Source organism: Thamnophis sirtalis, unplaced genomic scaffold (assembly GCF_051295495.1).
Source record: "Thamnophis sirtalis isolate CommonGarterSnake01/CBP01778 unplaced genomic scaffold, rThaSir2_p1.2 scaffold_4, whole genome shotgun sequence".
Taxonomy (NCBI): domain Eukaryota; kingdom Metazoa; phylum Chordata; class Lepidosauria; order Squamata; family Natricidae; genus Thamnophis; species Thamnophis sirtalis.
The window spans coordinates 20,053,257-20,071,267 of record NW_028261384.1 but is presented as its reverse complement, the minus strand read 5'-3'; the positions used below and the strand labels follow the sequence as shown (position 1 = coordinate 20,071,267).

General features: G+C 41.8%; 1 protein-coding gene across 2 annotated transcripts in view; it reads right to left on the bottom strand.

Moving 5' to 3' along the window:
- Nucleotides 1-18,011, bottom strand: part of ITGB1 (integrin subunit beta 1) — a 43,956-nt gene that overhangs the window by 3,205 nt on the left and 22,740 nt on the right. Inside the window, exons 3-13 of one of the 2 annotated variants that reach the window (XM_087712545.1) lie at nt 17,278-17,516; nt 10,799-10,957; nt 10,047-10,142; nt 9,119-9,208; nt 7,245-7,385; nt 6,908-7,110; nt 6,065-6,303; nt 4,971-5,193; nt 3,628-3,860; nt 2,239-2,405; nt 1,769-1,849 (exon numbers count right to left, since the gene is read on the bottom strand). In XM_087712545.1, the coding sequence (XP_087568671.1) occupies nt 1,775-1,849; nt 2,239-2,405; nt 3,628-3,860; nt 4,971-5,193; nt 6,065-6,303; nt 6,908-7,110; nt 7,245-7,385; nt 9,119-9,208; nt 10,047-10,142; nt 10,799-10,957; nt 17,278-17,516 (1,865 nt within the window). In that variant the 3' untranslated portion in view covers nt 1,769-1,774. The remainder of the gene's footprint in view (nt 1-1,768; nt 1,850-2,238; nt 2,406-3,627; nt 3,861-4,970; nt 5,194-6,064; nt 6,304-6,907; nt 7,111-7,244; nt 7,386-9,118; nt 9,209-10,046; nt 10,143-10,798; nt 10,958-17,277; nt 17,517-18,011) is intronic. The other variant, XM_014060387.2, reaches the window with a different exon arrangement.

The following is an 18,011-nucleotide window of genomic DNA, read 5'->3' as shown; positions in this document are numbered from 1 at the left end:
TTCGGGTGGGGACGGATCCCAATCTTTAACCCCAGGCCTGGCGGGATAGCCAGATCTTAAGGGCTGTGCGGAAGGTCTGGAGGGTGGTGAGGGTACGAATCTCCACGGGGAGGTCGTTCCAAAGGGTCAGAGCTACTACTGAAAAGGCTGAAATTATTAGGCAATTGAGTATTTTGACCATATCATTTTTATGTATATGGAAAATATATGTATATTTTCTGTATAAACTTGAATGCTTAGTGGATATAAGAATATCAGGTGATGTGTTTTTATGTAATGAGGGAGGGTGTGGCCTAATGAGATCAACACCCCGTATCAAGGTGTGCATAATTATTAGGCAGCTTCTTTTCCTCAGGCAAAAGGGGCCAAAAAAGAGATTTAACTGACTCTGAAAAGTCAAAAATTGTAAAGAGTCCTTCAGAGGGATGAGGTACTCTTGAAATTCCTAAGTTATTGGGTGTGATCACATAACCATTAAACTTTTTGTTGCAAATAGTCAACAGGATTGCAAAAGACGTTTTGGCACATTAACTGCCAAAGGTTTGAGAAGAATCAAACATAAAGCTACAGGAATCCATTATCCTCCAGTGCTGTCATATTGCAGAACTGCAACCTACCTGGAGTATCCAGAAGTACAAGGTGTTCAGTGCTCAGAGACATGGCCAAGGTAAGGAAGGCTGAAACCTGAACACCACTGCACAAAGCACATAGGTTGAAATGGCAAGACTGGGCCATGAAATATATGAAGACAGATTTTTCAAAGGTTTTATGGACTGATGACATGAGCATGATTCTTGACGGACCACATGGATGGGCCCTGGCTAGATCAGTAACAGGTACAGAGCTCCACTTCGACTCTGACACCAGCAAGGTGGAGATGGGGTACTGGTATGGGCTAGTATTATTTAAATGAGCTATTTGGATCTTTTCAGGTTGAAGATGGATTCAAAATCAACTCCCAAACCTACTACCAGTTTTTAGAAGGCACATTCTTCAAGCAGTGATACAGGAAGAAGTCTGCATCTTTTAATATGACCATGATTTTTATGCAGGACAATGTTCCATTATATGTATTGAAGTATTCCACTGTATATTTAGCCAGTAAAGGCCTTAAATATGAAAGAATAATGGCATCCCCCCCCCCCTTCCTCACCTGACCTAAACACTATTGAGAACTTGTGGGCCCTTCTTAAATGGGAGATTTATAGTGACGGAGAACAATACACCTCTCTGAACAAGAGACTATGGTTGCTGCTGCACAAAAAGTTGATCATCAACAGAAGAAACTGACAGAGTCCATGAATGGAAGGCTTATGATTGTTACTGAAAAGAAGGATGGCTATATTGGTCACTGATTTTTGTGTGTGAGAGAGAAATGTCAGAAATGTTTATTTGTAAATTTTGAGGAGTTGTCAAAACCTTACTTTTACTTTCTTAAATGCTCAGGTTTGTGTTTTATTAACATTTTTGATTGACTGAGAGCACTGTAGTTGTTCAATAATGAAATGAATCCTCCAAAAGACAACTTGCCTAATAATTGTGCATAGTGTGAACATGCCCTAAGCCTAGAATTTGGTTTCCCAGGTTTCAACCTAGTGCTTTTAATTATTACACTAAACTGTCTCTCTAAATTCTGTTACAATTCAAAGTATGATGCAGCAGTTAAAAAAAGGTGTTAGGAATCAAGCAATAATTAGTTAAAGCTGCATTCAGCAACTCTGAAGAAAAGCACATGCAAAGAGAAAGAAATAGAAAAGAAAATACGAACGGAAACCTAGAGACCAGCTTTACGTCCATAGTTTGGATTCTTGAAATTATTAATAGGACTCTTGTATATTGGATTTTCTTGCTGAAGGTAGAAAAATCATCAGTGGAATACAAGAGAGACAACATTCTAAAGAAAAAAGGTTGGGTTCTACTAACAAAAAAATGTTAGTTCCTTTAAGATTCAGATATTCAATGATATTCAAAAGGACAGAATCCTACTAATATCCTCAAAGAGACAAAATACTGAGGTCTACAACTGGAAAAAAACTTGGTGTTAATATTTAAAAGATTGAACACTTTTAAGAGAATTAATGAATTATCCAGGAGACAATGTTTTCATCTTGGAATTATCTGGAGATATACAGAAAACTAACATACATATTTTTATAAACTGAAGTCTGAAATTTTGGAAGTATACAAACTGTTATCGGATATGTATGCCTGCTTAAGGTTATTAATATGATGACTCACCGTATCCCATTTTGCATTCATCTTTTCTTTCTCAAATTTTGCAAATTCTCTTCTGTCATGAATGATCATAAGTAACTTCCAAATCAGCAATAAAGCTAGACCAATAAGAACAATTCCAGCGACCACACCAGCAACTATAGGAATGATGTCAGGACCAGTTGGGCATTCTAGCAAACAAAATGAATAAATGAAGCATAATATGAATACAGCTGGAATTATGAAACAGCCATCCAAATTATGAATAATTAATGCTGTTATTAGATATGGTTGCGCAATCAGCCAGATGTTTATAGTGGATTTAGCATTTTTATCCACCTGTTCTTCTCAAGGACCTGGAATAGATACTATTAATTGAATGTATATGCCATCCATATCCTAGCATATTGGAATGGCTTACAACATTGTGGTGGGTCACGGCCTCACTTGTGCAAGTCATAGGTGCTCAGGGCCCACTCGCTTGAGCAATGGATGCTCGTGTGTGTCCCTGCGCCTGCCCTTCCCACAAAACCATCCCTGCTCCCAGCCACCAACCCGAAAAAGTTGAGTAAGTCTATTCTTGAGTTCATGCACTGCTAAAGAGCAAGGGTGCTTCCAAGGCCTCTTTGATGGCATTGTTCAATGAATGGATCCCAGAGTGCAGAAACTCTGGCAAAGTTTAACTAGTCAGGCAGATACAATGGGAGTTAGGTGGTCCCTCAAGTATCCAGAGTCTATGCCATGTAGACTTTATAGGTAATGGGTAGCTCTTTGAATCAAAACCTGAAAAAAACTGCAGTTTGTGGAGTAGTGGTATTCTATAGGCATACTGAAGCATTCTGGACCTGCTGAAGCTTCCAACTGGTTCCCCAAGAGCAGCCCTGTGTACAACATGTTGCAGTAATTAAGCTATGAAATGACCAGGGCACAAGTGGCTGAGTCCACTGATTTGCTGAGGAATGTGCAAAAAACAAGGTTGGATTTTGACCATTGATCAGGTTGACCAATTCTTTGGGTTGTTTCCAATTTAAAGGCACCTACATGCCTTTACTAATGAGTGAGAATTAGAAAAGGCACAAAACATTTCTTTAGTATAACCAATGGAGGTTGGGTGAAGGAGCCAATGAAGAAATAGCCACAAACTGTCACTGATAATTCCAACAATCCTTTGGATGAAGACAAATGTTGTGCATTCTGTGGGTATTCAAAAACGTTGTTTTTTTAAAAATAAATATTGAGGACTAAGATTTGTATTTTAAATATGCTATCTTTAGAGAGGATGATAACAACACATATGTTAAAATTCTGGACATGAAGTACAAAAAAATTAAATTAAGAATGGGGGTGGGAAAATGGAATTATGTTTAAACAATCCCTAAAGTCAAAACTGTCTCTATGAAGACCAAAACATACCTGGTGTCTTCACCACATGGACAATAGCCTTGTTATTTGAATCAACAGAATATGTGAAATAAAACCAACAGTCATCAATATCCTTCTCCTTGCAGTGAGTCAATGGATCGTGCTGTCCAGGCTGTGGCAATTTCTCTCTGCGATCGACCAACTCCAAACTGAAGTGTGAACATTCTTTTTCACACCGCTCCTTCTTCTCTCCTTTGTTAAAGGCTTTGCACTGGACACAATCTCTATTTGCAGAGAAGATGAAGCACAAATTAGTATCATATTGGAATACCACCCATTTTTTATTAGGAAGGCTTCAGAAAAAGACTATGATAAATTTAAATAAAAGCTCAAATCTCAGATGATTTAAACATAATGCATTTTTCCTTCTGGCCTTGACTGCATTATGTCTTAAAAGAAGATTCTGAATGGTGTCACTCTTCCCATAAAATACTACATTCAGTAGCTCATTACCAAAGTAGATGTTTAGCCTGCATTAAAGCCATTCACTAAAGCAATATTTGAAAGGGAAGGGGAGAGAGAAGGAGATGTATGGGAAGTGATCTTCCCCAAATCCACCACTTTATGCAGTACAAGATTGGGGGAGGGGGAGAAAGGAGAGAGGAAGGAGACACCATTTTCCTCAAGTATAATATTTTTGAATTTTCCCTTTGGGCTTTGGAGTTAAGACATTCATACAATGTCTCTTAATACATTTATACTTTGTGATATAATTACTTCAGCAAATATCTTTTTCCACTCAGATGGCTATCTAATGCTATTTGATGCCAAAATGTTAACCCCTATCCTGTCTATAACCAGGATGACAGTTTAATTAATTAACATTAAATTTCCATACTGCTCATCTTCTCTACAATATGACAGCTTACATATTATAGAAACAAATGACAAATAGTTAAAATATTAAACCAACATTAAAATAGCATTATAAACTGCACTAAAACCACATATAAGAGAGCCAAGAGACGGATGAGGCGGGGGATGAGATCTTCTTATCCTGTCAGCGACCTCCAGTGGCAAGTACTACCTCAAAGTGCCAGGCCTACCCTTCCAGAAGGTCAAAAGGGAGGGGCAATTCCCACCTCTGGTGGAAGGAAATTCCACAGGGATGAGGGCACAGCAAAAAAGGCTCTTCTCCTTTATCCCACCTGCTTCAATAGTTAGCGTCTGCATGAAAGTGCCTCCCTCGGTTATTGTAAGAGGATTTTTTTTTCTGTTACAGATTTAGTTTCTGGCTAACCGAATTCTAGAATGGTGCTGAAAAAAGACCCGCTGCAGAAGTTTGCAATTTCACAAGAACCAATTATTTTTAATTACAAAATCAAAAACCTTACTTGTGCTCTGCGCAGACGCCAAGACAAGTCTGACATAGCTCACAGGTTGGTCCCTGAAATTTGGAATCGGTACAGTTGCATTCTCCACATTCACATATTCCTCTACCATTGCAGATTTGCCCATTTGCAGCTTCACAAGGAGTCGTATCTAGAGGACACTCACAAGCAGAGCCAGTGAAATTTTCCCAGCATTCACATTCCTGACATTTACATTCACCGTGTCCTACATTCAAAATCAGGGGAAAAAAATATTAGTAAAATTTTCAATATAAACAAGCACATATTTATTCCCCAATTTCTGCTTATGGGATGGATTTGACAAGATCTTGAGGGCCTGCTTCTTGAAGGTGCAAAAGTTTCATGTGACTGTTTTGATGCACTCCTGAAATTATCCAAGTTATGATTGCAAATTGCAAAGTATCTTAAGTCTTCAGGTGGTCTTAAGGCTACCACATATAAACTACATGTAGTAGTGCTACGTGAGGGTGAATTCAGAAGTCTCTCATGCATAAAATGTTCAATGCAGTTGCACAGAACTAAAATCCAGTTCTGACGTCTTATGAAAACATGTAGGAAGCCTAATTATTTTTAGGGAAGAAATTTTCTTCTTTACTAATTAAATAAATTCTAAAATGAGAAAAGCATGCTACATCTGGCTAGTTTGATATTATTTAAACTTTGTATGTTAATGTTGCTCAAGTTTTTCTGCAAAATTTTGTCACCCTATATTGTACCATACAACTCAACATAATATAGATGCAATATTGTACTGCATAGGAAATTATCAACAACAAGACACATATATATATAAAATATATATAGTACAGCATGCAAAGATTTTCTTCTTTTAGATACGCTTTTATTACTGGGCTTATTATAAAGAATAACATCATTAAATTGCCTTTTATGTACCATACTTAAATATAAGACCTTTATTTTAGTTGCCTGAACATTTTCAATCAATCAAAGAAACTACATCAGAGAAGTTATTCCTAATCTGATCTTTGTTTCTCTTGTTCACTTAAATTCTACTTTATCATACTAGTTTCAAGATTATGCTTTAAAGTTCCTTTGACAGAAAAGGAACTCATTACCTCCACAAATTAAACCATCAGATCGATCACAGCTGAAGTTATCACACTGGCAGTATGGGCCAGAATAGATTTCATTTGGATTTTCTCGCTTTTTGCACACACACTGTCCACAAATACATTCGCCATTGTTGCTACATATTTCAGAACTGTTAGCCTGCCTACAGGTGCCTGACATGTCTTCACTATTTACTTCTTCCATGCTGCATTCACAGTGCTTTCCAATACGCCCAGGTTTGCACCTAAAAAGCAAAATGGACCAAATTTAGCTCAGCATTACGTGTCTCGTTGTGACCAACAAATGGCACTGGGAAACTTATGAGAGAGAAGGAGAATCTCATCTTTAAATGTGGTTCTCCAGCAGCTGCCTAAAATTAAAGAGGCATCATGCTGCCATCAAGATCAGTGCTTACAAATTGCTGGCAATCATAAATATATACCAGATAAAAATCATACATCTAAAAACGTTCATTTTTAATTAATCTCTTACATTCACTTTCCCAAAGTGACCTCAATGTGAGATAAAATGAGAAAATTTCCGCCTGCCTACCTATCTACCTACCTATCTATCTACCTGCCTGCCTTTTTTCCTTCCTTCCTTCCTTCCTTCCTTCCTTCCTTCCTTCCTTCCTTCCTTCCTTCCTTCCTTCCTATATATATATCATGGCTTGCATTCCTCTCCATCATTACAGGCTTTAAGGCCCTTTGAGTTATTCCTTTAACTCATAAGGAATTATTCTAGCTTCCTAAAAATCTCAGCTAACCTTCTCTGAATTTCTCCTATATAAGAAACTAAAGTTAGGGTTTTTTTTTTCATGAAAACACAATAAAATAGCATTTATATACCTGCAAGCACCGCACTCAAATGTTCCATTTCCAAAATGGCACTTAGGGCTGTCCTCAATCCCTTCATTATGGCACTCACATTCACAAATGAACTCCAGATTAATCTCTACTTCTTCAGTGAAACCAAGAGGTTTGATTTTAATTGTTTCATTTTGTCCTTTTTCTGGACATTGGTTAGCTGTTATTGTAATCTCAAACCTAACCTGTCAATATAAACAATAAACAGGCAATTTATTCAAACTGATTAAAAGAAACACGTAACATTATACTGGATAATGCTATAATGTGACAAGGGGCACATAAGAAGTCTACATGACTCCTGCATACCAAAGCTTACCTCATCTCCAATTGAAATGTTAGAGCACTTTCTTCCTTCATCTCCTGTTCCATTCACTCCGGTTTTACAGAAAGATTTATATTCTATTCCTATCTCCTTAGGAATTTTATTGTTTTCCAAAATAACTTCTGAAGACAATGACTAAAATAAAATTTGAACATTTAGATATATAGAATCAAAAACAGTGGTTTTCAACCTTCCCAAATGCCGTGACCCTTTAATACAGTTCCTCGTGTGGTGGTGACCCCCAACCATAAAATTATTTTCATTGCTACTTCATAACTATAATTTTGCTACTGTTATGAATTGTAATGTAAATATCTGATATGCAGGATGTATTTTCATTATTACAAATTGTACATAATTAAAGCATAGTGATTAATCTGCCAATCTTGGTTTGGGAGAAGATCAGCCAGGCTGGGATTTTCCAGGATAAAACAACCTCCCTGCCTGCCTCCAGCAGCAATTCATGGTTTACATGAGTTTCACTTTATTAAGTTTACTTTTTTTACATTCCGTTCCCACCACCTACCCACCGTTTTCTTTCTTTCCATTCCTCCCTCCCTTTTCTCTTTCTTTCCATTCCTCCTTCCCTTTTCTTCTTTCTTTCTTTCCATTCCCCCTTCCTTTTCTTCTTTCTTTCTATTCCTCCCTCCCTTTTCTTCTTTATTTCTTTCCATTCTCCCCTCCCCTCCCTTTTCTTTTCTTTCTTTCCATTCCTCCCTCTATTTTCTTTCTTTCTATTCCTACTCTCTTTTGTTCTCTTTCTTTCCATTCCCCACCCCCTTTTTTTCCTTCCTTCCTTCCTTCTTTCTATTCCTCCCTCCCTTTTCTTCTTTCTTTCCATTCTCACTCCCTCAATCGATTTAACACAGATTAAGAAGTTGCCCTGTAAATGAGATTTTAAACAGAGGCTTAAGCTACATCGAACTGTGCTTCCATCCTGAGTGGAATTCCTCGGGAGGGAAGGAATGGGTGAGCGGGGCCTGTTCTCCCCTCCGGCCTCTCCTGCCAGCCCTTCCTGGGGGCCAAAAAGCCTCTGAGCTCAGTTTAGCCCGCAGGAAAGGACCGGTGGCGGCAAATGTAGCGTCCTGGCCCAAGGCAGTTTTAATCCCAGCATGTGCCTGCTTGGGCGAGAACCCGTCCCGCCAACTGAAGCGGGTGGCCTGACTGCCCTGCCGGTCTCCTGTTCTCCGGGCGCCTTCGAGCCCCTGTGCAGGCAGCTGGACTGAAGCCAGATGTCCGTTGGAGCCGAGGCTGATCCGCCACCCAGTTTCCCTGGTGTGGAGACCGGGCGGGGCGGCGTCTGGGTTACGCCCAGAGCCGGAAGGAGGCTGCTTCGCCACCCGGCACTCTTCATGCATCTGCCGCTTCAGGACGTGCTTCTGAGCATGGGCGACACCAGTGGAGGTGGATGGTCTTAGGTGATCCCTGTGAAAGGGTTGTTCGACACCCCCCAAGGAGTCACAACCCACAGGTTGAGAACCGCTGATCTAAAAGAATGTGCAATACCTGCTAAAGACATTTTAACAAATCTCCTTTCAAGGACACACACACACTCAAATCAATATTGACTTCTGCCAACTGCCTTTTCTTGGCAATGTTTTCAGAAATAGCTTTCTCTTGCCTTCATTTCTCCTTGGGTTGAGAGAATGATTGGCTGCTTCAGCCAACTGGCTCTATGCCTAAAATGGACTTCAAACTATGGTCTCTCAGATTTTAACATGCCTTAACCACAACACCAAATTTCAAAAGAACTATTACCTACAAATCTTGGCTTTCACAATCTTTTAACTAATGCTATTGTACACTCATACAATGATTTAAAAACCCAATGAGGTTATAGCAAGAATTATTCATTTGGAGTGACTTACATTGTAAGCATCTATGATCAGCTGAATCACATTACTTGAGTTTGAAGACAGCATTCCCACTGCAGATTTAGGAATCAAATTCTTCAACTCCTTTACATTCAAGGAATGAAAACATTTTAATCCACAGGCATTATCATTTTAAACATTCATACATACCTGATGCTAGGAATATCATTATTTACTGATCTCCCTACAATGTGATGAAGTTTTCCAAATCCTCTTTCCTATCTTCTATGTCCTCCATTATCATGTGCACTCAACAATGGTAACAACCAGCATTACTCTACTTAAGTCTGTGTTTTAATCTCCCTTCTATTTCCAATTTAAGATCTTATTAAACTTAGGTATCAAGTAAATTATCAAGCATCATATAACTTTTCGCAAAGACATTTCCCCTCCCCTAAGAAGCGCAGTTCATCCTTGCCTAAAAGTCCCTCAAGTGCTATAAACAAGCGCTATAAACCATTGTCTAGGAATCCAAATCTTTCTTGACATGATCGTCTTAATCAGTTGTGACTTTCAAGATATTCCATCTCCTTATTTTCCTTCCGTCAACATGGAGTGCAACAGCTTGCATTCAGCCATGTCTTCCTGCCAGCTGTTTGTATCTTCACGTAGAAATAGAGTAAAGTCTCGTTTCTCATAAGAAATACTGTCATCAGAAAGAAAAGAATGACACATGCTTGACATTAAATTACCCATAGAAATTCTGGGAAGAACTGGAAAGATTTTTATCACACCCTGAGAACCATCCAACAGAGCCTATCTTAGGAAAGACTGATAGAAACACTCCTTCTAGTTTCTATTTTCCCCAACTCCTTCATCTCCCTGCCTAGCACTTTATAGTAGCAGGCATTTAAACAGGGATATAGAAAGGTGTGTGTTTGTTTGTTTTTTGCTATAGAAAGGTATGTTGTTTGATCATTACCTTGTATACTGGCTGAAATTCCTCTGTCACAGCAAATATTATCTGGATATTATTGTCACTTAGCTTCTGAACAAGATGGGCAATAGAGGGATAATCCTGAAGAATGAAGTTTAGATTTAGAAGACAATATATTGAATATATATTTGAGCGCAACCTATATAATGGATTCTGTATACAACATTATATAAAAACAGGTGGACAAAAAGTTTTTAAATAAGAATTATAATTATTATTCCATCTATCCTAGCATTGTGGTTGACTCTTGGTTGAGTTGGTCCATGCGTTGTGACTGACTACTAGTTGGCATTCATGGATATGTTTTGCTAGTCCTCTATTTGTCCTACATTTTGGCTGTTACAATGTATGTGACTCTTATTTTTCTTCTTGAGCGATTGATCTTTTGGTTTATTTAAGAAGTTTTGGAGGGTTTTAGTTCATTTGTTTACTATAATAATGTTGTGTATTTGCCATAGTCTGTTGGTTGTTTCTGAGATGTTTAGTGTTAACTAAATTTCTATGGGTTACTAAAAACATTTTATTAACAGTTGATTCCAGGCATACTAACAAATATTTTTTTATAATCCTTGAAGATCTTGTAATACAATTTTTAAAAATTGTGTTTTTTCCTGTCAAATTGTTAGTTAAAAAATTATATTTTAAAATAAAGGAATTACATTTTTATTATGCATTTCATATTTATTTCATTACACACACAGTAAATATACCTAAAATATTCTACCAAACATACTTACATAGTAATGACTCATTGTGTACATATTATTTTCTAAATGACATTGTCCATCATTTGGTAAAACAATTCCGCCAAGCTTCCCGTCTCCAGCAAAATGGAACCCAGCATCAGTGGAAAAAACCAATAGTCGAGTGACATTTCTTCTCCATCCAATTCTTGACTGGACATAAAAAGGAATTTGATAGAACATATAAAATTAAAAATTCAGCAGCCAATAAAATAGAGAAAATAAGTAATCCATATATTCATGTATTGCAGAACAAAAGGAAAGTTACTGATCCATTCAGTAGATAAGGCAGCGTCTTATTTCAAGAACAAACAACTGTGCGTGCATTCAGAATTTTGTTATTTAATGCTCTCTAAGGCAGCTATAGGAGCCAAAAAGAGCATAAGAGAAATGAATATTAAAATTGGACTTCTTGAGCAAAAATACAACTTCTATATTGCACATTTCACATAAATGAACCAAACCAAATAAAATGGTTGTCCTAGCATTGGTTCTTATGCTACATGTCATTCAAAATTACACTCAATCTTTAGTTTTGTAACATGCTGCAAATATCAGAAAACAGGCTTTGAACTTGAAAAATCATTTGCCTTATCTTTATGGTGATAAGAGCTGCACAAAATGCAAAAGCCACACAAATGAAAGCAAATATACTTGTCCAACTATAATATTGCTGGATCCAATCTGGGTTGGTCACTGGGACCAAAGGTTTAGTCTTCTGAGTTTTTGGACTTCTCTCTAATGGAAGGAATCTGAAAGCTTGGAAGACCTCTGGTCCTGGTGACTGACCCAGATTGGATCCTGCAGCAAAAGTCACAACCTGACCACTAGTTTTTATTTCTTTTTTAAAACTTACCAAGAATACATATCTAAATAAATGAAAATAAATAACCTGTGTTCATTTTTACTTACACTGGATAGAAAAAGAACACATTACTCTCTATGTGTTTATTACAGTCTATCTGGATTATTAGTTTGATTAGTTTGAACCAACTTAACTAAGCAGCCTTAAACAGCAGGAAGGTGATTTATTAGTTTATATAAATAACTCATGGAAACCGATGCTAATAATGTGGGAATTAGTGATAGGTATTAAAAAAGTTATAGCCATGCTCAAGAAAACAGAGAGAGCTTATGGACACTGGGGTAAATGTACAGAGAGGTGTAGGGCTGTGTCCAGACAAGGGGTCTATTACCTGAAAGATACTTCGTGTTATGCATATAAGCAGCTTCCTATTTGCATGCAAACATTGTCTTCATCTTTGTATTGTTATCTGTACTACCTTTACATCATACTTGCATTTATATATTCCAACACTGGAAGTGTTTAAAAAGATGTAGGATAGCCATTTGTCTGAAACAGTATAGGGTTTCCTGCCTAGGCAGGGATTGGACTAGAAGACCTCCAAGGTCCCTTCTAACTCTGCTACTGTATTGTATTATTGTATTGTTATATATACTTCTGATCCCAGGGTTGCAACCAGCCCATAAAACCATGAGTAGGTTAATTGGTTTTAACATATTTTTCTACTCTTTTATATTATTTCCTGTTGACTATGTTTGTATGTTTTTAATAGCAACAGCATTTAGACATATACCGCTTTACTGGGGTTTGCAGCCCTCTCTAAGCAGTTTCCAGAGTCAGCATATTTCCCCCAACAATCTGGGTCCCGATTTTACTGACCTTGGAAGGATGAAAGGTTGAGTCAACCTTGAACCGATGAGACTCAAACTGTTGAATTGCTGGCAACAAGCAAAAGTAGCCTGCAATACTGCATTGTAACCATTGCGCCACCACGGATCTCATATTTTAACCTTTATGTGTGTGTGGGGTGGAAAAGCTCAGTGGTTAAAAACCCAGAGCTTGTCAGCTGAAATCTGATAACCTGGGTGCAAGACCCAAGCGCTGTGTAAGGGGGTGAGCTCCCATTACTTGCCCCAGACTCCTATCCACCTAGTAGTTTGAAAGCATGCAAATGCCACTAGATAAATAGGTACCACTTCAGTAGGAAGCGCAAGCGCAGAAGGCCGAGTGCATGCATGCGTGCTCACATTTGCAAACCGGTAGGGAATGACATTGGTCTTACCTGAACTGTTATTTTAAGAGGTGTTTGCAGGATGGGCCAGTGATGGTATTCTCACAGCCAATTGGCCTCGAGACTGAGTTGAATCTGAAGCCACGCCTCTGGGCTCCTCTCCTCTGACTCCAGTTTCATCCAGTGATGGGACGTACCCAAGTTTTGTCTCCTGGGGTAGGCCCTCATTGATTCGACAGGACCTGCTACAGGACCCTGCGGCCGAACGCTGTGTCGGAAGATGCGAAAGCATCCAGCCTGTAGCGCTGGCTGAAGGGTGATGGGAAGGCCCATGTTGCTGCCCTGCAGATGTCTTCTATAGGGGAGGCCCAGGCCGCCGAGGTGGCCGTGCTACTAGTGGAATGGGCCATGATTCCGGCCGGAACCGGCAAGTTTTGTGCCTCATAGGCAAGGGCAATGGCCAGACGGATCCGCCAGCTGATGGTGGACATGGAAACTCTTTCCTAGAGATGAGGGTTGGAATGATACATAGCCTCAGGCCTTCAGAACTCCGCCATCCGCCTTAGGTAGATCCGTAAGGCCATTCTTACATCTAGGCGGTGCCACCTGTGCTCATGTTCCCTGGCTGGGTCTGGGCAGAAGTCCGGGAAAACCACCTCCTGGGCGCAGTAGAAGACCGTGTTTACCTTGGGCAGGAATGCCGGGTCCAAGCGTAGCACTACCCTGTTGTTGTGAAACATGCATAGATCCTCCCTGGAGGAGAGAGCCCCCAGCTCCGATACTCGCCTAGCCAAGGTGATTGCCACCAAGAACACAACCTTATGAGTGAGTAGCTTCCGGCTGACCGTCCAGAGCAGTTCATAAGGGCTCATAGCATCGTGGGAAGGTGCCACGTAGGAAACCTGTGGACTGGCAGTGGACAAAGGTGGGCCCGCCCCCTTGAGAAAATTCTAAGGGCAAATGAGGTAGCGGAGTGGGGTCCTCCCCAGGGAGCACCATGGCCTGTACCATGGTTAGGGACAGGCCCTTGTCCAGACCCTCCTGGAGGAATTCCAATACATGAGAGACCATGGCCCTGGAAGGGGTCACGTGGGCAGCCTGGCACCAGGAAACAAACATCACCCAAGTGGAATCATAGATCTGGTTGGTTGACTGTCTACAGGAGGTCTCAATGGTTCTGATCACTTTCTGGGACAGGAGGGTGCCTCTCAGGCACTCCCACCCAATCTCCACACAGCCATTTGGAGCCATTGTGGATCTGGATGGACCAACTTCCCCTGTAGCAATCTCACCTCTGCCTGGGGAATTCTCCACAGTCTCCCTGCTGACACACTCAGCAGGTCCACGAACCACGCCCTCCTGGGCCAGTAGGGGCCATTAGGATTACTTCCGCCTGCTCTCCAACTACCTTCTGGATGACCCTGGGGAGGAGAGGTCGGGGAGAAAAGGGTACAGCAGCCCGACCGGCCACCTGGAGCAAAGGACGTTGACCTCCTCCGTTCCTGAGCTGAGAACCAAGAGAAGAACCGTGGCAACTGAGCGTTGCCGACAGATCTGCCACCGGTCTCCCGAACCTCTGGTAGATCCTCTGGAAGCGCTCCTTGGACAGACTCCACTCTCCATTGTCTACCATCTCCCGGCTCAGCCAGTCTGCCTGATGGTTGTCGATGCCGGTGATCTGTTCCGCATATCCGAGTATTGGATCAGGCATCCATGGATATCTCCGCCCAGGGGTCTGTGGCTAGAGCTAGGCGGCTGCAGGGGTCCTACTTGCCCCAGTCTAAGGAGCGACCCCCCCCTCAAAAGGGCTGTTTGCCTTGGGGCTGGAAGCGGGATCTGTCTCGATTGAATCCCCTGTTGGATGGCCTATCCGCCATGCCCGCCAGGTACCTGCTCTGGTGGGTTTCCTGTTCCTGTGGTCGCTGTGCTGACCTGCGATAATAGGGCGTGGTCCTCTGCTCCACCTTCTTGGTCGATGTCGGAAGCGCCTTCTTCTTGTTCTTATCCTCCACCAGGATGAGGTCAAGGGAAGTCCCGAAGAGAGACACCCCCCCCCCGTGTAGGCAGCTGTTGCTAGTTGCCACTTTGCCTTGTTGCCCACCTGCCAGCCCCGGAGCCACAAGAGGCAACGCAATGTGATGGACGATGCCATAGCCCTGGAAGCAAACTTCATGGCGTTTAAGGTTGTGTCAGCTGAGAATTGAGCGACCACCATTAACTTGTTGATATTCTGGTGTAGGCGGACGTCCTCTGGTGGAATGCACACCTGAATCTGCTCCATCAGAAGGATGGCTGTAAGGTTGAAAAATGAGGCAGAGGCAGCCACCTTAATGGTCCAAGCCGACAATTGAAAGGTCTTCCTGAGGATCATCTCTGCCTACCTGTCTTCTGATTTCAGGTTGTCTGACACATCCTTGGGTACTAGTGTGGCTGGGGCAGCCAACACCACCACTGGTGGATCCACAGAGGGCATCTGCAATGCTTGGGAGAAATCTGGTTCGAATGTTATAGAACCATCTGTCATTGCTGCCTGAGGTAGGGAACTGCTTAACTACTTCCAGGAATAGATTGGGAGCAGGGATCTCCCGTTTTGGGCTTGGAATAGACCGTGCCCTGGAGCTTCCTTGCTGGCTCCCCTTCCTTTGCCGCCCCGCCCCACCACCAGCTGAACAGTGGCATGCCCTTTGCGTAGGAGGGACCGGAACAAGGTAGGAGGGAACAATCCCGTAAAGGTGGGGAGGTCAGACTCCAGGTCCTCCTCATCGTCAGAGAGATCTGGGTCATGCTGCACCTTGTCCCCCAGGACAGACCCCTCACTTGCCAGGGAAGGGGACCCAGGGGGACAGACTGGCCATGGCTGGGAGGATGAAGAACTGGGGACTGTGACCTCGTCCTGAGGTACAGAGCGAGACACCTAGCGCTGCATGCCTGCAGCCATACCTGAGGCAATGGCTCTTGCAATGAGGTTCTGAAGACCCACAGGCAGATCCTCTGTATCTAAGGAATCCCAGCTGGATCCCACTAGCACCTGACTATGGCTGGGGATAGGTGCCAGGAAGGGCCTGGATAGATATCTACCTCCCAGCTGTGTCTCTAGAGATAGAAACTCAGGCTGATTATCCACCTGGTCAAGATCCTCCATGGAAAGGGGAGGGGAATGGGCAGCGCCCCACTGCACCTTCTCAGGGAATCTGGAGACCTGGGAGGCAGTCCTGCCTAGAAGGGCCCCCCAGGGGTGACCTGGATCTGGATGGGGAAGGGCTGATCCTACCCTGCAGGGCCCGCAATCTCTCTGACCTGGAAAAAGTCCTTAATAAAGCCCTGTGCCTCCTATCCTCGTCCTTCTGGCAGGCATGGGAGGAACGAGAGTTGGCTGAGGCCTTAAGCCTCCAGGAGAAGGCAGTGGGCCGCTGCCTGGAAGAGGTACCCTCCCCCAGGGGCATAGGGGTTGAAGTGGCCCTGTCTGCCATCGTGCTTCTACTTACAGCCACTCCTCACGCTTCCACCCAATCTGTCCCTCACCTTTTCAGTTGTAGCAACCGGTTTCTCTCCCCTCGCAATTCTCCTTTTTGAATTTGCCATGTTTGCGCCCTCCAAGGCTGACGCGGCTTTTCACGGCGCTGAGGGCTTCGCGTTCTTCTCCACGCTCCCTGTGCTCACTGGTGCTTTGATCAGGCTTTAGGGGTTGTCAGGCTGGAAACCAGAGCCCATTAGCCCCTTCCGGTGCTGATCACGAGGCCACTACGGCTCCACGTGGTCAGCGGCTATAATGGCCACCAGAGCAGCGACCCAGCCACCTGAGCCTCCCAAATTCAAAAAAAATCAAGCCCCAGGCAGCTGGAAAATTGCAGCCACTGATGGGGAACTTATGAAAAGAAGGAGGTAGGGTCTCTGGAAGGCAGGAAGCCGCGCTTGTTTGAGGAGGGTCTAGTAATGGATTTTTCTTTCAAGAGTCAAAGCTTTTTTAGTCTCTATGCTGGTCAGACTGGATAGAAACTGGAATTAGAGGAGAGGAGCCCAGAGGCGTGGCTTCAGATTCAACCCAGTCTCGAGGCCAATTGGCTGTGAGAATACCATCACTGGACCATCCTACAAACCCACTCTGGAAAAAGTAAGTAAATACCACTCCTGTCCAAAATCATTTGATGGTGATAGGAGGCATATAATTTAATAAATAAATAATTTTCATCATTTTTCTGTTTTTAAAAATCATATATTATACCACATCCATAAGCTGCAAATCAAGAACATAAATTGTATTATGGGCTATGGATAAACATAGCATAGAACCCCCACCCCACCCCCAACAATAGTAGCCATGAAATCACCTTCACATGCTGATTCATTTAACCCAATTGACAACCATTTTTACACAAATCAATTACCATATAACAAAATAATAATAAAAATATGAGAGGGAAAGTCAACACTACTTACACCACAAACAGCAACCTGCATTATTGCATCAAATCCTCCTTCCGGAGAATCCAAATTGCCTGAGATTTGCTGTTCCCCTACAAGTGTATTGAACGAGCTTCCATTGCTGGTAAAGTTGAGTACATTCCTGTAGCTAAAGGGACTTGTACAGTTGAGGTCACCTGTGCAGGGATTCCTGATTTTGGCAGGTGTGGTACTGATATAAGGCATTACTGTTTTTTCAACAAAAGAACCAAAGCCTATAAGAAAGAAAAAACAGCTAAGGTTCTAATACAATCAAAAAAGTTCTACGTAAAAGTAGGCAAATAGACAGCTCATGACTTGCAAAGCTTTCGTTGCTGGCAATCCTAGCAGAATCATCTTATAGTCACTGCTCTTCAAAAGACCACAAGAATTAGTATTGGGCAAGTTTCTGGTCTAGGTGATTTATTTTGAAAAGTAGAAACAATTAGCTGTAAAGAATACCATACCTTATCATAGTAGAAATGAATAAAATCTATGGTTAAGGAAATCAGCATTACTACACAAAAATAAACTTTAATTCTTTATTAAAAGACAGGCTCTGCTTTCCTTTGTAGGAATTTTCCAGAGGTTAGCTCAATGGTCAAAACCATTTATTTATAGGGAATTCTAAGTAATTAGAATAGAATCACTGTAAAAAAAAACTGTTGTAATTGGCATCTATTTTTCTGAGGTTTAGGGATTCAGCTATGAAAACAACCTCCAGACTGTCA